General features: G+C 45.2%; 1 protein-coding gene across 1 annotated transcript in view; it reads left to right on the plus strand.

Moving 5' to 3' along the window:
- The window catches only part of mettl16 (methyltransferase 16, N6-methyladenosine), a 44,539-nt gene that overhangs the window by 13,505 nt on the left and 8,498 nt on the right, over positions 1-22,536 (plus strand). The window contains exons 3-8 of the mRNA XM_079513956.1: positions 5,367-5,554; positions 7,320-7,460; positions 7,936-8,051; positions 9,736-9,878; positions 15,366-15,435; positions 18,337-18,426. Coding sequence (XP_079370082.1) covers positions 5,367-5,554; positions 7,320-7,460; positions 7,936-8,051; positions 9,736-9,878; positions 15,366-15,435; positions 18,337-18,426 — 748 coding nt within the window. The remainder of the gene's footprint in view (positions 1-5,366; positions 5,555-7,319; positions 7,461-7,935; positions 8,052-9,735; positions 9,879-15,365; positions 15,436-18,336; positions 18,427-22,536) is intronic.

Consider the following 22,536-nt stretch of genomic DNA (forward strand, 5'->3'; position numbering starts at 1 on the left):
ACTCCGCACAGCCTCATCCAGGAGGACACTGTGGTCATTCAGCCTTTGCCTACAATGGAGAGCTGTACATATTTGGTGTTAACAATGATAATTATATGTGGAAATTCAGTCCAGAGACCTTGTCCTGGAAGGAGGTTAAGCCCAAAGGTGATGATGTCCCGTTCTGGATCATATCACCATGCATGTGCATGGTGGGAGATCGTGTCTTCATCTTTGGAGGATCACACTGTGAGACAGACAATCACAATGATAACCTGTACATCTTGGACCTCAGTCCTAGTCTCAAGACGCTATGCAAGCTAGCAGTTATTGAGTCAGATCTGGAGCAGTCTGGAGACTCTGGACTCCCACACGACATCAGGTGGGAACTGGAAGCCATGACTGGTGGAGAATTGGAGGACTCTGCATAAAATACATGTCTATGTTATTCTATGGGAGAAGATCTCGATAAAGCATTGGTCTTCAACGGGAAGTCCTCAGAGTCTCTCTCTCTCTCTCTCTCTCTCTCTCTCTCTCTCTCTCTCTCTCTCTCTCTCTCATTTTAATTGAGAGTTACTTACCTTGTACTGTGCCTGCTACCACTGTGGTCGGTTTGAAGAATTAATCCAATAATTGTCTGTCACTAATAAGGCTGTCCCCAAACATTCAAGGTTCGAATGTTCGCTCGTTAGGGTTGGCACTCGAATCTTAATTAATGGGCTTGAACCATTCGTTTTTGTTTTTTTTTAAACAAAAATATTATTTTTTTCCTTTTTTATTAACTCGAAAATATATCTCGGCGAGAATGCGATATGAGCATGTAAAAAAAAGTAGGTTTCTAGTGCATTCCTGTCATGATGTTTTTAAAGAAATATCTCCTTGTCTTCTGTCCCTCTCCAAAGTCTCCCGTGCACAACTGCACATTCATTTGGTGATTGGCCTGCAGCTGAGGTGATTGACCTTTCTCACCTTGTTCTGTGAGAACAAAAGAGTTCCATTGAATGGAATGTCTGACACACACACACACACACACACACCAGCATGATCGCTGATAGAGGGAACCGTTCTTAGCACCCATAATATATTAGCATATGCTCTCTAGCATCACATAGCCTATTGCTAAAAAGAAGTGAACTATGATCATTGTTAAGCAAAACGGTCACGGTGACAGAGGTTCTGCTTTTGCCCTGTGCCCACTTCAATGGGCTTAGTTCTAGTACACAGGTGGAACAAATGAACGAGTGACAGCTAACGAGCAAACTACGCTGTCGTCTGCCAGCAAGCTCGCAGATCAGCAGTTTTCGCGGAGCCACAGCCACTTGACTGTGTGTGTGTGTGTGTGTGTGTGTGTGTGTTGGGAGAGACGAGAGAGATTGATAAAGAACGGGGGAGACGCGCTGCTCTCTGATCGAGACGCGCTGCGCTCTGATCAAGACGGATATCTCAAAGGTTTTTTTTTAAATTAATTAGAAACAAATGGTCCGGATGTTCGCTCGAAAATTCCTGACGAAGTTCGAGTCCTAAAAAAAGGGCTAGGGTACAGCCTTAGTCACTAATAGGTCTATGTCATATTATGGTTTAAAGTCAACTTTAAGATGATAATGATAATAATAACTTTATTTATATAGCACCTTTCCAAAAAACAGTTTACAAAGTGCTTCACAAATAACATTACAAATGAAATAGCAGTAAAAATAAAATATCAATCAAAAGCATGCAAACACAGTACAACATTTCATAAAAATGCTGTGCAATAAAGGTGAGTATTTAACCGAGAAGAGGATACTGAGTTTGCCAGCCTGACGGCAAACCTGTTAACACATTGAGAGCCCACGCAAAACTGCCCAAAATCACTTTCACCTAGAAAATCCATTCACATTTTTGAGTGGTGTAAACCACTCCTACAACTGGCTTTTGTGTGCAGAAAAAAATGAGCATGGTTGCTATGTTCAAAATAATTTCTGACGTAATTAAATCACACCCGGGTGAACTGGATGACCGTAGCAACCATGCTAATTTTTTCTGCACAAAAAAAGCCAGTTGTGAAATCACATCCGGGTGTGATTTCATTACGTCAGATCAGAGCTGATCAGGCTATATAATACCTTACCTTATATAATACCTCACATCGGACAAAAACTCCAGCTGAATCAACTTCATGGTCACAAATCATCACATCAGAAGACGACCCTACCTAGCCAAAGATCTTTAAAGATCTTTGGCTAGGGTGGGATTTCATTACGTCAGACATTACGTCAGACCACAGCTGATCATGCTATATAAAACCTTACACCACTCAGTTCACACGGGTGTGATTTTTTATAATTCAGCTGACTGTGGAGACACATGCTGGAACTTTTTACTTTAAATTAAATAACTCAGAAACTATAAAACATTTCAAACGCCAAATGCATTCTCAATGGCGAAAACACAAACTTTGGCACCACGTGTTAAAAAAACCAAAAAGAAAAGTGTTTTGATTTTTCTGATTTTTTTTTAATAAAAATAAAAAATAAATATATATATATATATATTTTTTTTTTCAAAGACGTCCACAGACGTCTTGGGCTATGCACGTGCGGTAATACCCAGGACGTCCACAGACGTTTTGGGCACAAAATGTGTTAAGTGTGTTATGTTGTGACTGTCATGCTCGTGGGGCATCGTCCATGTATCGTCTGTTTCTTTCTGTGTAATACAAACATTTAAACATTCAAAAATAATCTTCCTCATATTTAGTCGCCCTTGTTTTAACAGCGTAGACTGCCTCTGAAATGTGCTCCTCAGGTGGCAGACTGACACACCCTGCATCACCAGGAAACGTCTCGTTGCATCTGCCAAGGTGTATACGTACTATAAGGTGCAAAATGTGCTCGTAGATGCTTTTAACCCATTTAGGCCTGACCTAAAATTTAAAAAAAAAATCTTCTAAATCCTTTTCACGATTTAAAAAAATAGAAGACCTACAAGCTCGTAGCGCGCCACTCGGTGGCGCGCTATGAGCTTGTAGATCTGCTATTTTTCAATAGCTAAAGCATAACATAATGCTAACACCAAAAGGGGTTCCGGCCCAAAATGGGTTAATTATACGAATCTCGCCCACTCACTTTGTCTACCGAACCCACAACGTGCTTCCCAGACAGCTGAAGTCATTAAGCATGCAGAGAGAAGAGTGGTGCCTGGTGTTTAGGGAATAAGTGGGGAGGGGGGTTGGGGCTGGGGGGGGTCTCAAAATGTTGAAAATGTGCATTTCAGCATCATTAGCGAGGGGAATTGTAAATAGATGGGGCTGTTTCTCAACGTCGGATCCGGGGACAACGAGGGGGTCCAAACTATGAACCGTCACAGGTCTCTAATAAATGGAACCAAACACAGCCTTACACTTGTGGGTCCATTTAGTTCAATTTGTTTTACACTGCGAGTTAAATTAACACTGAGGATTCTGCAGTAGAGACTGAGGACCAGAGAGATTTTGTATCAAATTGGGGTCTGTGCATTATATGCATAGTTCGTCTTGCTTTGCTTACAGTATCTCAGCGTGGGGTTCTTTCCTCACAGGGCGTGCCTCAGCCTGTCATGAACAGTAATGCAGGACAGGGGTTTCAGCAGCAGGGGACGTGAATTGAAGTTATCACTCGTCTTCTGCAGACCGGTCTGGCTCCAAGCGCTGGGTGGGCGTCCTGAAGAAACCAAAAATTGGAAGAGCCAATCGGTGTCTGTCAATCACAGGGCCCTGAGCGCAGATGCTGATCGGCTCTTCTTCCACTTTTTGGTTTCTTCAAAACGCCCACTCAGGGCTTGGGGCCACAGTGGTCTGAAAAAGCCAGAAGAGACATGATAATGTGGCCGGAATGATGATTTACCAGGCTAGCCCGGGGACTACGGCAATGCAGTGCTGGGCTAACGGTGATCGGTACAATGCTGCCAACTGCCAAGGACAGGAAGCCTCTTGGTAACGCAGGAAAACAAACCATCGATCTAATTAACTAAGGGTGTCTGTGTTACCCGGTGTGCGGCCACTAGAGACCTGCGGATGGAGGTTTTTTGTCATCCGCAACCGCAAATTCATTATCCGCCCGCTATCCAACCACATCATCCTATTTATATTAACCGCACCATCTCTACTGGCTTGGGACAACACAATGGAACAACACAATGGAAATATATGGGCATAACTCATAACCCAACTCACACGTTATCCAATTATTAATTACATCATCCTATTTATATTAACCGCACCATCTCTACTGGCTTGGAACAACACAATGGAAATATATGAGGGCATAACTCATAACCCAACTCACACGTTATCCAATTATTAATTATATCATCCTATTTATATTAACCGCACCATCCGCCAACCGTGGGTAACCGCGGGCAACTGCAGCTAAATCCGCCATCTCTAGCGGCCACAGTCGCCACACACCAATTACATTAACACGTTTTTTTTTAGCAGCGCTAGCCCCTCCTATGCCCAGCTTTGTGTCTGTGCACTGTGTACCCCGAAGTGATGATTTGATGTATGATGATAAACGCCCCTCACGTCACAATCTCCCCCCATGTTCTTGTAAGTGTGGTATCAGTCAAATGATGGGAGGTAAAGGAAAGTGAGAGTTTTGCCTCAGTCACCTACTGTGGCTCAGAAGGTAGAGCAGGTCGTCCAATGATCCATGGGTCGGCGGTTCGAATCCCGGCTCCTCCTGTCTGCATGTCGAAGTGTCCTTGGGCAAGACACTGAACCCCAAATTGCTCCCGATGTGCTGGTTGGTACCTTGCATCCGCCGCAATCGGTGTATGAATGTGTGTGTGAATGTAATGCACAATCTATGTACAGCGCCTTGGATAAAGGCACTATATAAATGCACCATTTTACTGCAGGGTGTGAGACTGCGAGTCACAGTGGTGTCATATTTCAGTTATCACGTTAGGAGTAGGGGCCTCTCGTCTATCTAACGAGCCAAAACATGTTCCACGTTCATAGCATAACCGCAAAAAAGCAGCACGTGGTAAAAAGTTTGATTATTTGTATCCGTCTGGTGTGAATGCATCTTAAAAACATTCAACACCAGACAAACAAACAAAGCACGATGGAGTTGGAACAGGTGGACATCTAAACGAAATCTTTTGCAGAGTTTTAGAGACATTCATAGGTGGATAATCTGTTTTTTTGTGTTTCTTTATGATGTTGTTGGCTTGACAGAATTTTCATTTCATTGCGTCCCTAATAATCGCTAAAATCTTCTCCAATAATTGCAGCCCTAAATGAGCTTTTATTATCCCAACACATTTCAGGTGTGTCACGCTAGGATCATAAAATGCAGGACTGTGGCTGTTGGGTGGAATGAATCAGTGACCTTCGTTGTCCATCTCTCTCTCTCTCTCCCCAGGGTGAATTTCAAAGAGCCAGAGGCGGTGCGGGCACTAACGTGTACCCTGCTGAAGGAGGACTTTGGTTTGACCATTGACATCCCTCTGGAACGCCTGATCCCCACCGTACCCCTGAGGCTCAACTACATCCACTGGGTGGAGGACCTGGTGGATGGCTGCGGGCAGCCGCGCAAAGGCATCGACATCGGTAGGTAGCGCCACGCGCCCCATGCTAGAGCCGATCTGCCAAAGGCATCGACATCGGTAGGTAGCTCCACGCGACCCGCTCTATGCTAGAGCCGATCTGCCAAAGGCATCGACATCAGTAGGTAGCTCCACGCGACCCGAGCCGATCTGCCAAAGGCATCGACATCGGTAGGTAGCGCCACGCGACCCGAGCCGATCTGCCAAAGGCATCGACAGGTAGCTCCACACGACCCGAGCCGATCTGCCAAAGGCATCGACATCGGTAGGTAGCTCCACGCGACCCGCTCTCTATGCTAGAGCCGATCTGCTGCTTCTTCACGTGTTTTTGTCTCATCACTTCCAGTTTAATTTGTTTGTCCTGTATGTATGAGATCTCGCTCCTGTTTGGATGAAATTTGTGTACCTGAAATACGACACTAAAGAGTTTTACTAAAGAGCTGGAGAGACAGGGAGACTGTTACTGAACAAACACTGTAACACAATGAGTACTTTTCGTATATAGAGGTATTTAACAACTTTTAACTCTGAGAGTGTACAAATACAACCAATACAAGTGGACCCGTTATATTTGTACACTCCCAGAGTTATGAATGGAAAACCTGAGGATGCACCTTTACCATAGCCTTGGCATTCTTTCACCTCTAATCAGGGCACGCACACATGCATGCGCGCGCACACACCACACACACACACACACATGCGCGCACGTACGTGTGTCTGTGATTCTTTGGAGATCCATTTCATAAGCAGATTGCAGCTGTCAGGTGTCTGATGGATAGCTACTGAGCATGTCGTTTCCCTCCATTATCTCTTAAGTAGGACCACCCAGATCCCCGGGGAAGCCTCAATCTATGCCTGGGCAGACTATCGTCACTGTTAGAAGGGTAGAGAGTAGAAACCTTGTATCTCCACGTTTTCTTTTAATGACCTAACCTACTTTGTCATACAAGAGGACAGCTGGATCTACAACTTGTAGATTGTCTATTTTCCTTAAGTTTGCATTTTGTTTTTAAGTGAAAGTGGTTCATTCTGTTGTGGGTTTTGATAAACATTTAACAAATGGAAGTGTTAACAAGAGCTTGTGGCTAAATAATAACTGCATGGATCCATTGGAACACAGGTTATTTTTTATCCCCCCCAGTTCCTGAATAGTAACAGTTTGGGACATACAAGGTTTCCACCCGATGGACCATGATTTAGGGTGTAGGGCTTGGTTTCTGTTAGGAATGGGCGATTTGATAACTGCTTGAAATTGACCCTCATTGCCCATTACAGACAATATGAGAAAGATAATGGAGTGTCAGAATTTGTCCAAATTTTATTGAGAGGATGGCCTTTGAGATGCAGCATCTCGTTTCAGAGGGGTTTCTATATACAATGGACCTTTTTTTACGGGTCTCTAACTCTGACTGAGAGCCTATAAATGGAACCGGGTCCATTTGGTTCAATTTTTACACTCTCACACTGTAGTTACAGACAGACCCCTAAGAGCATACAAATGTAATAATCACTGAGGGTTTTTACAGTGTAGATTGGCGTCCCAGAGATGTAAAAGAAATACATTTAATGTTTGTGTTTACACAAACCCTCAAAGCTGGACATATGAGGGGCTAGCGCCCCTCAAAAAAACAACTGTCAGCAACAATATCAAAATGGGTGTCTTTCAATGAAATAGGTTGAGAATGACTGTAATGATCGCATGAAGAGTGCTCTCCCACATGGACCCTGACATCCATATGATTATGTCCCCCTCACCCCACCTCTAGGCACCGGGGCGTCGTGTATCTACCCCCTGCTGGGAGCCACTATGAATGGCTGGTATTTCCTGGCCACAGAGGTAGATGACATCTGCTTCGACTATGCCAAGAAAAACGTTGAGCAGAACAAGCTCTCTGAGCTCATTAAAGGTATGCCTGTGTTGACGAACCCTGTGCAGTAGTGGTGGAATTGGCCGTCTGCATTTACCCACCTAGACTGCAGTGGGAGCTATTTAACACATTTTGGGCGGGAACCCCTTTTGGTGTTAGCATTATGTTATGCTTTAGCTATTGAAAAATAGCAGATCTACAAGCTCATAGCGCGCCACCGAGTGGCGCGCTACGAGCTTGTAGGTCTGCTATTTTTGAAAAATTGAAGAACGACTGACATAGAAACATAGCTTTTTCAGAAAACTGTCAGGATGTAGAATCTGTAGAATTTTTAGAATCTGGTCAAAATGTAAAAATGTTCACAACAAGTTCACAACATATCTTAACAGTATGTGCACATTGTGAGCTTGTAGATCTGATATTTACAAAACTGCCTGTAAAAAAAATAGTAATGATCACATGGTGCAAATGAACAAAGGTTTATCTCTTAAAATGTAATTATTTTCCCATGCAGTTGTCAAGGTTCCTCATAAGACCTTGCTCATGGACGCCTTGAAGGAGGAGCCGGCCATCGTCTATGACTTCTGCATGTGCAACCCTCCATTCTTTGCCAACCAGCTGGAGGCTAAGGTACACACTACAGCCCAACGCTGACTCATTTGACCATCTTCATCTGAACACTTTTTGTTTTCACCGGTGGGTGGCTCCTTGGTGGAGGCTCAACAAGGCTTTTTCATAGCTCTAGCTGCAAGACCAACCCAAAACACCAGGCGATTCTGTTTATAGATAGGTAAGGTCGATGGAGGCTTTATTCATCCCTGAGGGGGGATTAAGGCATTTTACAGCAGCCCTCATCAAAAACAACAAAGAGGAAATATACATGATACACTAATAAAACCCTTATAAACCTTATCAGAAATAAAATAAATTGACATCTAAAACAATTAAAATCACTTTACTTGATCACTTGAATTATTTTGCTTTTTTTTACTTCTAATCTAAAATGCAATTGACTACCGTATCTCCAAATCCAATAACCTAAAACACAAATCTAAAATCCTTTAAATCATTTAAGAGTCTGCACATGCATTACTCAGTCCACTTTGAGTTAGTCAGTTTGCACTCTTCAGACATTCTCCACAGACGTTTACCACTGCACAAGGACTTACACAGACAGACAGATAAAACGGGTGCTATGACAACGGATATAACAGGTATTGCATACTAGGGTGGCATATGTATTCCCCATTTTCATTGATCCCAACTTGCATCGTTCCCAAGTAGGCCAGTGCCCGACGGGCACAGGCATAGGTCTAGTTATTGCGACCATAGGTCGCAGATTACTATGAAAACCTGAAGAATCTGTCAGTCCGTCCCGCCACCATATATAGCCGTCAGTCCATCACACCTCGTGACATGCTCCATATATGGCCGTCTCCATATATGAAGATCATGACCCTGACCTCATCAAACCCTGGATAGCCATACATGGAGAAGACTGGATCATCACCTAGATCTGCATATATGGAGCCGGCCAGCAACTCTACATCTGACCTCAAACCCTTAGATCTCCATTTATGGAGCTGATCTGTTCTGACATTCCATATGTTGATCCTTCCCCACCCATCCTTCCTCTTCGATGTCTCCCTTTTGACTGATACCTGTCCATTCAAGCTCTAGACGGGCCCGCCCCAAAGTTATTAGTGCAGCCGCGCCCGGCACCCGGCGAACACTAGAGTTCTCAACAGGCCAAAAACCCTGTAGACTCAAGACACGCTCCATATATGGCCAGACCTCATCAGACCCTGTACACTCAAGACACTGCCTCCGCTGCCACCCTTAGATCTCCATATATGGAGCTGGCCGGTTCTGACATTCCATAATGTTGTCATAATCTGACCGCATCAAACCCTGTACACTCAAGACACTGCCCCTGCTGCCACCCTTAGATCTGATCTCCATATATGGAGCTGACCGGTTCTGACATTCCATAATGTTGATCTGACCTCATCAAACCCTGTACACTCAAGACACGCTCCATACATGGCCAGTACAGAATTCATTCCATATGTTGATCTGACCCCCCATGCCAAAGTGCCAGCGCTCGCCCAGCAGTCTGCCGTCACCCAGGCTGATGTGCTTCTCGCCCTCAGGGCGTCTTACTGGTAATAAAGTACTAAACAGTCTAGTTGATTGGAGTAACATTCTCCTGTCCGATCAAACCAGCTGAAGGAGCTGTCCGGTAATATTGCAGAAAGGATCTAAAAATGGTTCTCAGGTTGGTGTGTGTGTGTGTTGTGTTGTGTTACCACAGGGTGTTAACTCCAGGAACTCGCGCCGCCCTCCACCCAGTTCCGTCAACACGGGCGGGGTGACGGAGATCATGGCAGAGGGAGGGGAGCTGGAGTTTGTCAAGAGGATCATCCATGACAGTCTGCAACTGAAGAGACGCCTGCGGTGAGTGAGGAACACTGTTGAACCACATTGACCCTGAGCTCCCTGTTCTGGTCATGTAGTTTTTAATGGGCCAAGATGGAAAACAACATGGGGCATAAAGTCATGCGTGGTTTAATATGCTCAGAAAAATAAAATAAAATAAAATAAACACATCTGTTCAATATAAGTCAGTTACCCCACCCCCTTCCTTAAACTCACACTTGTGTGAAGTGAGGGGCGCTCACTGTATTTATATTGGCCACATGACGTCTCACGTCGTCAATGTTTGTTATTGCTGCCCTAAACAAAAATTTAAATCCCATAGGCTTGGCTGCCATATGACATCATTTTCAAAAGCCATGCATTGGAGTGGCTACTGGCTAGTTCATTAAAGGTTTAGATGAGAATGAAGGTGAAAGAGGCTCCATGGAATTCAGTGCAAGCTGTGATGGAGCCGTCACCCAGAGGTGGCTTGGCCTGGTGGGGGCCAAGCCACCTGCTGTGTAGAGGATGGGGGGCCTCTGGTCCCATTACCAGTGCTGTGTAGAGGATGGGGAGCCTCTGGTCCCATTACCAGTGCTGTGTAGAGGATGGGGGGGCCTCTGGTCCCATTACCAGTGCTGTGTAGAGGATGGGGAGCCTCTGGTCCCATTACCAGTGCTGTGTAGAGGATGGGGGGGCCTCTGGTCCCATTACCAGTGCTGTGTAGAGGATGGGGGGGCCTCTGGTCCCAATACCAGTGCTGTGTAGAGGATGGGGGGCCTCTGGTCCCATTACCAGTGCTGTGTAGAGGATGGGGAGCCTCTGGTCCCATTACCAGTGCTGTGTAGAGGATGGGGGGGCCTCTGGTCCCATTACCAGTGCTGTGTAGAGGGTGGGGGGCCACTGGTCCCATTACCAGTGCTGTGTAGAGGGTGGGGGGGCCACTGGTCCCATTACCAGTGCTGTGTAGAGGATGGGGGGGCCTCGGGTCCCATTACCAGTGCTGTGTAGAGGATGGGGGGGCCTCTGGTCCCATTACCAGTGCTGTGTAGAGGATGGGGGGGCCTCTGGTCCCATTACCAGTGCTGTGTAGAGGATGGGGGGCCTCTGGTCCCAGACCCATTACCAGTGCTGTGTAGAGGATGGGGGGCCTCTGGTCCCATTACCAGTGCTGTGTAGAGGATGGGGGGCCTCTGGTCCCATTACCAGAGCTGTCAGTGGTGCAGTCAGTGGCTTGAGACTTGAGGTTTCAGGGAGGGGAGGAGGTGTGTTATTAAAGCTGATTAGACACGCCACACCTGAATGGTTTTCTAGAGTGTACAAAACAATATAATAATTGACCCTCAAATGGCTTTATTTGGATGTTCAGAGAATGCCTTAAGATATACAGATGATGAAGCTTTGATACTTGGAATGGTTTGCAGCGAAGAAAATTATTCTGCTGAACTGGAAATCATCCTCTTCTCCTTGCTTCAAGAAATGGCTTAATGAGATGACTGTAATCACACAGATAGAGAGAATCAGATCCCACAAGATATTCATAAAAATATGATTTCCGGGACACGGGACAGTAGTGCTATTTTAGGACTGTCCCACGAGATGCGGGACAGGTGGTCAGCCCACCCGACACAATAGTGGTGGTCCCCAGGTTGATCTTAGTCAGAATGGTGGTCCCTGAGTCAAAATCAGTTGAAAACCCCTGGCTTAATGAGATGACTAATCATACAGATGGAGAGAATCAGATCCCACAAGACATTAATACAAATATGGACTCCCTTCACAGAGCCACCTAAAAGAATAGGTGAAAACAAAGGTCAAACTAATATGAGTGTACAGTATAAGATGAAAGATGTATGGCAGTGCTCTGTGTCTGTTTTTGTTTTGTTATGTATGTTATATTGTTTTTTTTGTTTATTATTGTCATTATTATTATGATATGTGTATGTACTGAGGGATTGTTCCTCCTGAAAAAATATAATACTCAAAAAAAAGAAGACACACCACACCTGGGTAACAACATTGGAGAGAGAGAGGGGGGGGGGGGGGGGGGGGGTCTGTCAGTGTGTGCATGCTGTATGCATGCTGTTGTCGGGTGGAAATATAGTACTTGGATCCAATGGAGTTATTATTTAGTCATTGGTGAAACATGTATATATCCAAAGACATTTTTTAAAGATATTTTTGGGTCTTTTTCTGCCTTTTATTTATATATTGTAGTAGAGATGCACAGGAAACATGGGGAGAGACATACAGCAAAGGCCATTGTGAAAGGGACTTGAACCCGTGGTGCGTTGACAGCCTACTTATGAGCCACACACAGACTTTTAACACTTTAACAAGTATACACTAGGTTAAAAGATATGTATATAAAAGATATTTATTAAAAATGGAGATGCAAGGTTCCAGTAAAAATGCCAAAATGGATAAAATATGGTGTGTGTGTGTGTGTGTGTGTGTGTGTGTGTGTGTGTGTGTGTGTGTGTGTGTGTGTGTGTGTGTGTGTGTGTGTGTGTGTGTGTGTGTGTGTGTGTGTGTGTGTGTGTGTGTGTGTGTGTGTGTGTGTGTGTGTGTGTGTGTGTGTGTGTGTGTGTGTGTGTGTGTGTGTGTGTGTGTGTGTGTGTGTGTGTGTGTGTGTGCGTGCGTGCGTGCGTGCGTGCGTGCGTGCGTGCGTGCGTGCGTGCGTGCGTGCGTGCGTGCGTGCGTGCGTGCGTGCGTGCGTGCGTGCGTGCGTGCGTGCGTGCGTGCGTGCGTGCGTGCGTGCGTGCGCTTCTCAGTGTGTCTCAGAGGAAGCTCTGTGTTTAACACCTGTGTGCTCTTGTGAGAGAGGAGATGAGAGTCAGCCACTGGGGAACGTCCTCGTTATTTGTTGTATTTATTCTTTTCCGCCTCCGCACCAGTCTCCTCCCCCTCCACCATGCCGGGTCTACTGAGCGGGCCAGCTGTCATCCCCCCCCCCTTCCCCCAAAGCATGCTGGGACACTACAGTCACCAGGTGTCTGGAAACCCAGCCAGCCCTTCTGATTGGACTTTTGAGACACCCACCGCCGCCCCACCCATCTCATCCAGTCTTTCCTAACTCAACTGTAATTATTGCCAGACAGAAACGAGGCTGGGTACCAAATATAACACCCTCTCTCTCTCTCTCCCTCTCTCTCTCTCTCTCTCTCTTAAAATTACAGTGAAGAGTAGAGTGATGACTCCTATTCAGCTTGCCCTCCCAAAGCGTTCACTGCCATTGATATTATAATTACCATCTTCAGTAAGAAGATTCTAATCATAAGGCATGGAAGCACAGCTGAAAGAGTAGAGTGCGACCCATGCCAGTGTTCTGGTTCCGGTCCTGATTTTGGTCCTTAGACCACCGAATACTTATGTTTTGAAGACAAAGAAAAGTGCAAAATCTGTCAATTTGAAAAACAACAAAAAATAAACAAATAACTTATTGATAGATAAAAAATAAACGATTAACTGAAATGTATTTTATTCAACCACTCATACCAAAAATCTAAGACCGTCATGCTTTAGAGCATGCCAATTGGCTATTTCTTTAAACCTTAAAAATTGACACACAATGATTTTGTTGCTTCGTTGATATATCGGAGATCATTTGGACGGTCGTTGTTGGAAGAGGGGCAGACATGTGTGTTAACATGCACAAGCCCCCCCCCCCCCCCCCCCCCCCATCTGCAAGGAAATGCAGGGAACATCTTAGATGATATTAGAGTTGTTTAATATTTAATGTAGTCATTTGTGGGGTGCTGTGTGTGTGTGTATGTGTGTGTGTGTGTGTGTGTGGGTGTGTGTGCACCACTGCCCGCCCTTCCGTTAGCCCTCTGGGTAAATTGTCTAAGTGACTGTCTGTTCTGACTAACCTAGTAACCTTTTGGTGCCCTTACGGTTCTTGTTATCGTGTCAGTATGCTAAACATCACACATAATGTCATTCTGTCCTGTTGGCTGCTGCTATACATCTGTCCTTATAGGGCCACTTCACCCCTTTGCAAAAAAATCCATGTTAATGACATTTAGAAGATTTAGAACACTTTTGAACACGGGTTTGTATGTGTGTAATATGTGGTTTTAGTATTTCAAAGGGCCTGTGATGTCATAGGCACTGGTTTCACTTCCTTCCTGGACTACATGTCGTCTCAGTAAGACAGCCCTCCTCTCTCCACAAGGTGGTGAAGTGCACCAAAGCATTAGGTCATTGTAGCAATCCAGTCAAACCCTAGTCAAACGCACAGACTTCGTTATGTTTCTGGCCATAGACTCTAGTGCAAATTTCAAATTGTGCTACTGTTATCTACTACAAATACTATTAACATTGAGTGACTGTAGTTTCTTCCAGCGGTGAAATGTCCCTTTAAAGCTCCAATGGATCTTATTTTAATGAATAGAATGATAATTATTACATCTAGGTGGTCTCCCTGCTCTTCCACTGTCACATTTAATCCCTGGTGTTAGGTAGGTCATTGTTTCTCAACGTTGGGTCCGGGGCCCCATCAAGGGCCCAAATGGACCCTTACAGGTCTGTGATCGTACATTTGGTACCAAATAGTCCATACTCCATTTGGTTCCATTTGTGCTCTGAGTTAAAAGAACACATTTGTCACTTTTAGTGTAGTTTGAGGGGTCACAGAGATAAAATGGTGTCAAATGGGGGTGCGTGGCCTCATGCATATCAAACAGGGTATCGTTGAAATGAAAAAGGTTGACAATCACTGAACTAAATTATATTGGAACTCGCAACAGGTTCGTAACGCGAAATCAAATGGGTTCAGCTCCTTGCCAAGTCTCCTGAGGAGGCGCGCCTGAAGCCTGTCCTGGACGGGAGTCTCCGGACTTAAAAACAAACATCAACAATATACCCTGTACAATCCTCAGTGCTTATTTAACTCTGAGCGTGGCAGCATGCACTAACCCATTTTCACCTGAGATCAGATTCTAAAAATGTCTTCTACATCCTGACAGTTTTCTGAAAAGGCTATGTTTCTATGTCAGTCGTTCTTCGAATTTTCAAAAATAGCAGACCTACAAGCTCGTAGCGCGCCACTCGGTGGCGCGCTATGAGCTTGTAGATCTGCTATTTTTCAATAGCTCAACACCAAAAGGGGTTTCCGCCCAAAATGGGCTAATGGAAGCAAATGAGATGAACAAAATTGATGGGGGGGGGGGGGGGGGGGGGGGAAACTGATGTTGAAGGTTGGTCAGTTCTCCTCTCAGATTGATACCCCTTGGTGTACTGTCAAGAAATGTGTTTTGCTAAAAGCGGCCTCCTGGTGGCGCTATAACAGGCCAAGGTCAAACATTTGGGGCAGAGGTTCAGCTCTGGCATCCAGGGAGTGTATGCGCAGAGTGTAGCTGCAATCAAGGCAGAGATTAGCTATCCACAGACAGACACACACACGGACACACGGACGGACACACACACACAGACCGACGGACGGAGTGCAAAACATACTCTCTCCCCATGCCTTCGGCCTGGTGGAGACAATAACACTAATAATACAGGTGGTTTGTTGTGCAGGTGGTACAGTTGCATGTTGGGGAAGAAATGCAGCCTGGCTCCCCTGAAGGAAGAACTGAGAAAACAAAAGGTGAGTACTGAACATACTGTTCTTTTTAAGTGGTGCAACCACTTCCTTAAGTGACTGTGTGGGTGAGTGGCTGGGTGCGTCTGAGCACGAAAACAGCATGGTTGTTTTTCACCACCTGTGCGCAACCTAACACACGCACATATTAACTGTATATATAGTGATTTCGGGTGTGACAGTACAGTACAGTACAGTACAGTACAGGGTACAGTACAGTACAGTACAGTACAGTACAGGGTACAGTTAACTCCCTCCTTACTGGCCTACCGGCATGTGCACTTAAGCCCCTCCAACTGATCCAAAATGCCGCAGCTCGCTTGGTCTTCAACCAGACAAAATTCTCACACGCCCCCCCCCTTCTCCGCTCCCTCCATTGGCTCCCGGTCGCTGCCCGCACAGAATACAAAACTCTGATGCTGGCATTCAAAGCAACCAAAGGCATGGCTCCCCCATATCTCACAAGTATGATCGTACCCTACAAACCCTCCCGCACACTCAGATCAGCCAACGCAGGGAAGCTGGAGGTACCTTCACTAAAAACGCCGGGACAACGCTCCACACGTCCCAAACTGTTCTCCCTTCTGGCTCCAAAACTATGGAATGCACTTCCCATCACAGTCAGAACTGCAGCCTCACTCCCATTTTACCGCCGTAGTCTGAAAACCCACCTCTTCAGACTCCACCATGGCCCGTAGCACTTGCCCTAGCCTAGCCCCTCAGATAGCACTTTATGTAGACTTAGATAGTATTTTAAACAGACTTATAGCTTGTTACGTAGACAGCACTAGAATTGCATTTTATGTAGTCATAGCACTTTATAGTACACATGTATGCCATGCTTTTGTTATTGCTTAATGTAAGTCGCTCTGGATTAAGAGCGTCTGCTAAATGCCTAAATTGTACAGTAGAGGGACCCCCACACGGTAACTCTGTCATTTCTCAACCGTTTCGGACGCGGGGCGGCTCGCCGGAATCGGGCCGGCACCCTGGGTGATCCTATGGATCTGGAACTCCCCCCCCCCCCCTGGGGACCCCCACACGGAGTTGCACCACTTACTTCACATGGGTGTGATTTTTTTACATTTATTTTGAGATTTTTCCAACATTTTAGACGAGAACAACAGACTCAGACAAATGTTGGGCACATACATATTTTATTTGAGGTTTGGAACTATTAATTGATTCAGCATGAACTGAGCATTCTAAATACATATACGCAAGCTTTTATCCTTTAAGTCAGCCTCGGAGCTGATGTGAAAATGAGCCGACTGTACGCCCAAAGTCACGGCACCAAAGAAAAGATGAATCCCACACGTGACGTAGAAATGGTCGGAAATCACGGTACGCTCAAAATATGAGCATAAATTGCTTGATGAATCTGGCCCCTTGTGTTTGACTGGGTCTTACCTGTATGTACCTATGATGTCTCTGTCTTGTGTTTGACTGGGTCTTACCTGTATGTACCTATGATGTCTCTGTCTTGTGTTTGACTGGGTCTTACCTGTACCTATGATGTGTCTGTCTTGTGTTTGACTGGGTCTTACCTGTACCTATGATGTGTCTGTCTTGTGTTTGACTGGGTCTTACCTGTACCTATGATGTCTCTGTCTTGTGTTTGACTGGGTCTTACCTGTACCTATGATGTGTCTGTCTTGTGTTTGACTGGGTCTTACCTGTACCTATGATGTCTCTGTCTTGTGTTTGACTGGGTCTTACCTGTACCTATGATGTGTCTGTCTTGTGTTTGACTGGGTCTTACCTGTACCTATGATGTCTCTGTCTTGTGTTTGACTGGGTCTTACCTGTACCTATGATGTGTCTGTCTGCTCAGGTTCCTTGTGTTTGACTGGGTCTTACCTGTACCTATGATGTCTCTGTCTTGTGTTTGACTGGGTCTTACCTGTACCTATGATGTGTCTGTCTTGTGTTTGACTGGGTCTTACCTGTACCTATGATGTCTCTGTCTTGTGTTTGACTGGGTCTTACCTGTACCTATGATGTCTCTGTCTTGTGTTTGACTGGGTCTTACCTGTACCTATGATGTCTCTGTCTGCTCAGGTTCCTTGTGTTTGACTGGGTCTTACCTGTACCTATGATGTCTCTGTCCTGTGTTTGACTGGGTCTTACCTGTACCTATGATGTCTCTGTCTTGTGTTTGACTGGGTCTTACCTGTACCTATGATGTCTCTGTCTGCTCAGGTTCCTTGTGTTTGACTGGGTCTTACCTGTACCTATGATGTCTCTGTCCTGTGTTTGACTGGGTCTTACCTGTACCTATGATGTCTCTGTCTGCTCAGGTTCCTTGTGTTTGACTGGGTCTTACCTGTACCTATGATGTCTCTGTCTGCTCAGGTTCCTTGTGTTTGACTGGGTCTTACCTGTACCTATGATGTCTCTGTCCTGTGTTTGACTGGGTCTTACCTGTACCTATGATGTCTCTGTCCTGTGTTTGACTGGGTCTTACCTGTACCTATGATGTCTCTGTCTTGTGTTTGACTGGGTCTTACCTGTACCTATGATGTCTCTGTCTGCTCAGGTTCCTTGTGTTTGACTGGGTCTTACCTGTACCTATGATGTCTCTGTCTGCTCAGGTTCCTTGTGTTTGACTGGGTCTTACCTGTACCTATGATGTGTCTGTCTTGTGTTTGACTGGGTCTTACCTGTACCTATGATGTGTCTGTCTTGTGTTTGACTGGGTCTTACCTGTACCTATGATGTGTCTGTCTTGTGTTTGACTGGGTCTTACCTGTACCTATGATGTGTCTGTCTTGTGTTTGACTGGGTCTTACCTGTACCTATGATGTCTCTGTCTTGTGTTTGACTGGGTCTTACCTGTACCTATGATGTGTCTGTCTTGTGTTTGACTGGGTCTTACCTGTACCTATGATGTCTCTGTCTGCTCAGGTTCCAAAGGTGACCCACACAGAGTTCTACCAGGGCCGCACCATGCGCTGGGCTCTGGCCTGGAGCTTCTGCGACGACGTCGTCGTACCGGTAAGCAGTGGTGGAAAAAGTACTCGCATTTTGTACAGTATCAATACTGCAATATTGAAATACTCCGTTACAAGTAAAAGTCTGGAATTCAAAGTAGAGTAAAAGTACAAAAGTATTGGTATCAAAATGTACTTGAAGTACCAAAAGTAGAAAGTACTCATTATGCAGAATGTCCTATTTCACAAATTTTCTAATGTATAAAATAAGATGTATCTTTTGAAAATAGCAGATGTATAAGCTCACATTGTGATCGGCTATTTTCAAATGGCCGAAATGTGTATAGAGCTGAAGTGGTTAATGTATGTTTTGTAATAATAATCAAAATCTAAAAGTAACTAGGAACTAAAGTGGTCAAATAATTGTAGTGGAGTAAAAGTACAATATTTGCCTCTGAGATGTAGTGGAGTATAAGTAAAAGTACTGAAAATTGGAAATACATCACTTTTGACACTTTTACTGTCATCTCAGGGATAAAAAAAATCATCTCACAGGTTGAGAACCACTCACTGCTGTAGACTAAGGCCCCAGGACCTAGGGGCCCTGGTGGTCAAATCTGGTATTGCAAAACGTATTATTATATTGTATTAATTTACGGAATAACAAAAAAAAATGACAAACGTCATACTCCTCATCTCCAGACCATTCCATTAGACACACTCCACAGCCACTGGGGGGTGGGGGGTTACGTCCTATTTAATGTGCTGCACAGCAGTATCCCAGGCAACAGTTGCCGGGGCAGGATTTATTACATTATACAGATGCACATGGTGCCATGGTGTTCCCTGGGAACAAAAACACAACTGAAGCAATCAGGAAACATGAAAACCATCATGAAGAAAGAACTCGGTAAACCTTGAAGTGACATTAATCTAGAGCAGGGGTCGGCTACTTTATTGACACGAAGTCACTGTTAGATGGTTCGGTTGTTGAAGATGAGGGCCGTCACTGTTAGATGGTTTGGTTGTTGAAGATGAGGGCCGTCACTGTTAGATGGGTTGGTTGTTGAAGTTGAGGGCCGTCACTGTTAGATGGTTCGGTTGTTGAAGATGAGGGCCGTCACTGTTAGATGGTTTGGTTGTTGAAGATGAGGGCCGTCACTGTTAGATGGGTTGGTTGTTGAAGATGAGGGCCGTCACTGTTAGATGGGTTTGGTTGTTGAAGATGAGGGCCGTCACTGTTAGATGGGTTTGGTTGTTGAAGATGAGGGCCGTCACTGTTAGATGGTTTGGTTGTTGAAGATGAGGGCCGTCACTGTTAGATGGGTTTGGTTGTTGAAGATGAGGGCCGTCACTGTTAGATGGTTTGGTTGTTGAAGATGAGGGCCGTCACTGTTAGATGGGTTTGGTTGTTGAAGTTGAGGGCCGTCACTGTTAGATGGTTTGGTTGTTGAAGATGAGGGCCGTCACTGTTAGATGGGTTGGTTGTTGAAGTTGAGGGCCGTCACTGTTAGATGGTTCGTTTGTTGAAGTTGAGGGCCGTCACTGTTAGATGGGTTTGGTTGTTGAAGTTGAGGGCCGTCACTGTTAGATGGTTTGGTTGTTGAAGATGAGGGCCGTCACTGTTAGATGGGTTGGTTGTTGAAGATGAGGGCCGTCACTGTTAGATGGTTCGGTTGTTGAAGATGAGGGCCGTCACTGTTAGATGGTTCGGTTGTTGAAGATGAGGGCCGTCACTGTTAGATGGTTCGGTTGTTGAAGATGAGGACCGTCACTGTTAGATGGTTCGGTTGTTGAAGATGAGGACCGTCACTGTTAGATGGTTTGGTTGTTGAAGATGAGGACCGTCACTGTTGGATGGTTCGGTTGTTGAAGTTGAGGGCCGTCACTGTTAGATGGTTTGGTTGTTGAAGTTGAGGGCCGTCACTGTTAGATGGTTTGGTTGTTGAAGTTGAGGCCCGTCACTGTTAGATGGTTGGGTTGTTGAAGTTGAGGGCCGTCACTGTTTGATGGGTTTTGTTGTTGATTCATTGTTATTTATTTTGTTTTTTATTAGGGATGTCCCGATACACTTTCTTCATTCCCGATCCGATCCCAATACCACAATTTCTGTGTTAGGGCCTATATTCCTATAAGGGCATAATTATCTGGCAGTATTCCGATACTGGTATCGGTATCGGGACAGCTCTATACAACCCACAGACTTAAACACTTTCACTTTAAACATATTTGTTTAGCTCACCGCTTGGTTGTTGAAGATGGGGGCTGTCACCCTTTGTGGGATTCCTCCGGTCTATAAGTGTTGCCTTTCAACATGAGAGCAGTTGAGCAGAAACATTGGCCTACATTTCTTTGCTGCTTCTCCCACCACCCCTCCATTCTCTAGGCCTGCAGCATCACACACCACTGGACTGGGACTGACTGACTCGCGCGCGCGCGCGTGCACGCACGCATGCATGTGTGCGTGCGTGCATTCAAGAGAGACTGCTATTCTACGCATGACCGAATGCCTAATTCTGCCTCCGTATGTGTACATATGGATGTTTAATGTATGTTTGTGTGTGTGTGGCAGCATTCTTGAATATTATATATAGCATATGTGACATACATTCATATGTGGCCTACTTAACCACTTTAACCCCCTGCATGTCATTCTAGGTGAGAATGTACAGAAATGTTAAGAAAAAAGAGGATCTACACGCCCGCATCCCAATTTTGCAGGTCGCAAGTCACTAGGTTAAATGGTTTCTTGGGTTTGACATCAGTCCAGAGCTCGATCAGTGAGAGAGGGAGGTCGTATTTATGTGACATCAGTCCAGAGCTCGATCAGTGAGAGAGGGAGGTCGTATTTATGTGACATCAGTCCAGAGCTCGATCAGTGAGAGAGGGAGGTCGTATTTATGTGACATCAGTCCAGAGCTCGATCAGTGAGAGAGGGAGGTCGTATTTATGTGACATCAGTCCAGAGCTCGATCAGTGAGAGAGGGAGGTCGTATTTATGTGACATCAGTCCAGAGCTCGATCAGTGAGTGAGGGAGGTCGTATTTATGTGACATCAGTCCAGAGCTCGATCAGTGAGTGAGGGAGGTCGTATTAACATCAGACCAGCGTTTGATCAGCGAGAGGTTGAAAATCAGTGAGAAACAGATGGACCAAAACGGAGGTGAAAGAAGTAAGAGAAATCCTGACACAAAGGGAAAGGATGGAGACAAAGGATTGTGAGATTAGGACATAAAGATGTTTGGACTCCACTACAGCCTCCAGGGCTATGTTGAGTCAGGAGGAGTAAAGGCCTAAAATAGGGAGGGCTTAAGTGGTTAAACACACGTTTGTCTTGTTGTGTGTGTGTGTGTGTGTGTGTGTGTGTGTGTGTGTGTGTGTGTGTGTGTGTGTGTGTGTGTGTGTGTGTGTGTGTGTGTGTGTGTGTGTGTGTGTGTGTGTGTGTGTGTGTGTGTGTGTGTGTGTGTGTGTGTGTGTGTGTGTGGAGATGGATAATTGAATAATGACATCATTTCATTTCTGGAGATGTGGGTCCTTGAACCAAGGCTTTTACTGCCCCGTTGGTTTTTAAAATTAGGCCAGGCTTTTAGAGGTTCTCACAAGTTAGCTGTGTGTGTGTGTGAGAGAGAGAGAGAGAGAGCGCAAGCTCAAGTGCAATGAAGAGGTGGTGGGTGAATCATATGAATAATGGAGGAACTTGGTGCAGAATGGTCTGATCCAGAGGAGAGGGGGACCCAAAGTGTGAAACACAAATCCACACTATTTTAGTATTTGAGCTCCTTCCTGTATTCCAGTTGCTGCAGGTTTGTCTGTGCATGTGTAATCTTGTTGTACGTGTTAAAGGGCCACTTCACCCCTTTTGCAACCAGATCTTATTTTAATGACGTTTGGGAGACAATAAACACTTCCCTGGGGTTTTTATGTGGGTAATATGTGTTTTTAGATCACTATTTCACTATTTCAAAGTGTCCATGGGCTCCATGATGTCATGGACACTGGGCTCACTTATTTCCTGGACTACATGTTGTTTCAATAAGACAGCCCTCCCCCTATCCACAAGGCAGAGCAGTGGACCAAAGCATTATGGGAATTGTAGTCCATATATCGAAATTAAAGATTCTGGTTACTGTGACAATCCTAGTGTATGTAGGTTGTAGGTCCATTGTGTTTGTGC

The sequence above is a fragment of the Electrona antarctica genome (genome assembly GCF_951216825.1).
Source record: "Electrona antarctica genome assembly, chromosome: 11".
In the NCBI taxonomy this organism is placed as follows: Eukaryota; Metazoa; Chordata; class Actinopteri; order Myctophiformes; family Myctophidae; genus Electrona; species Electrona antarctica.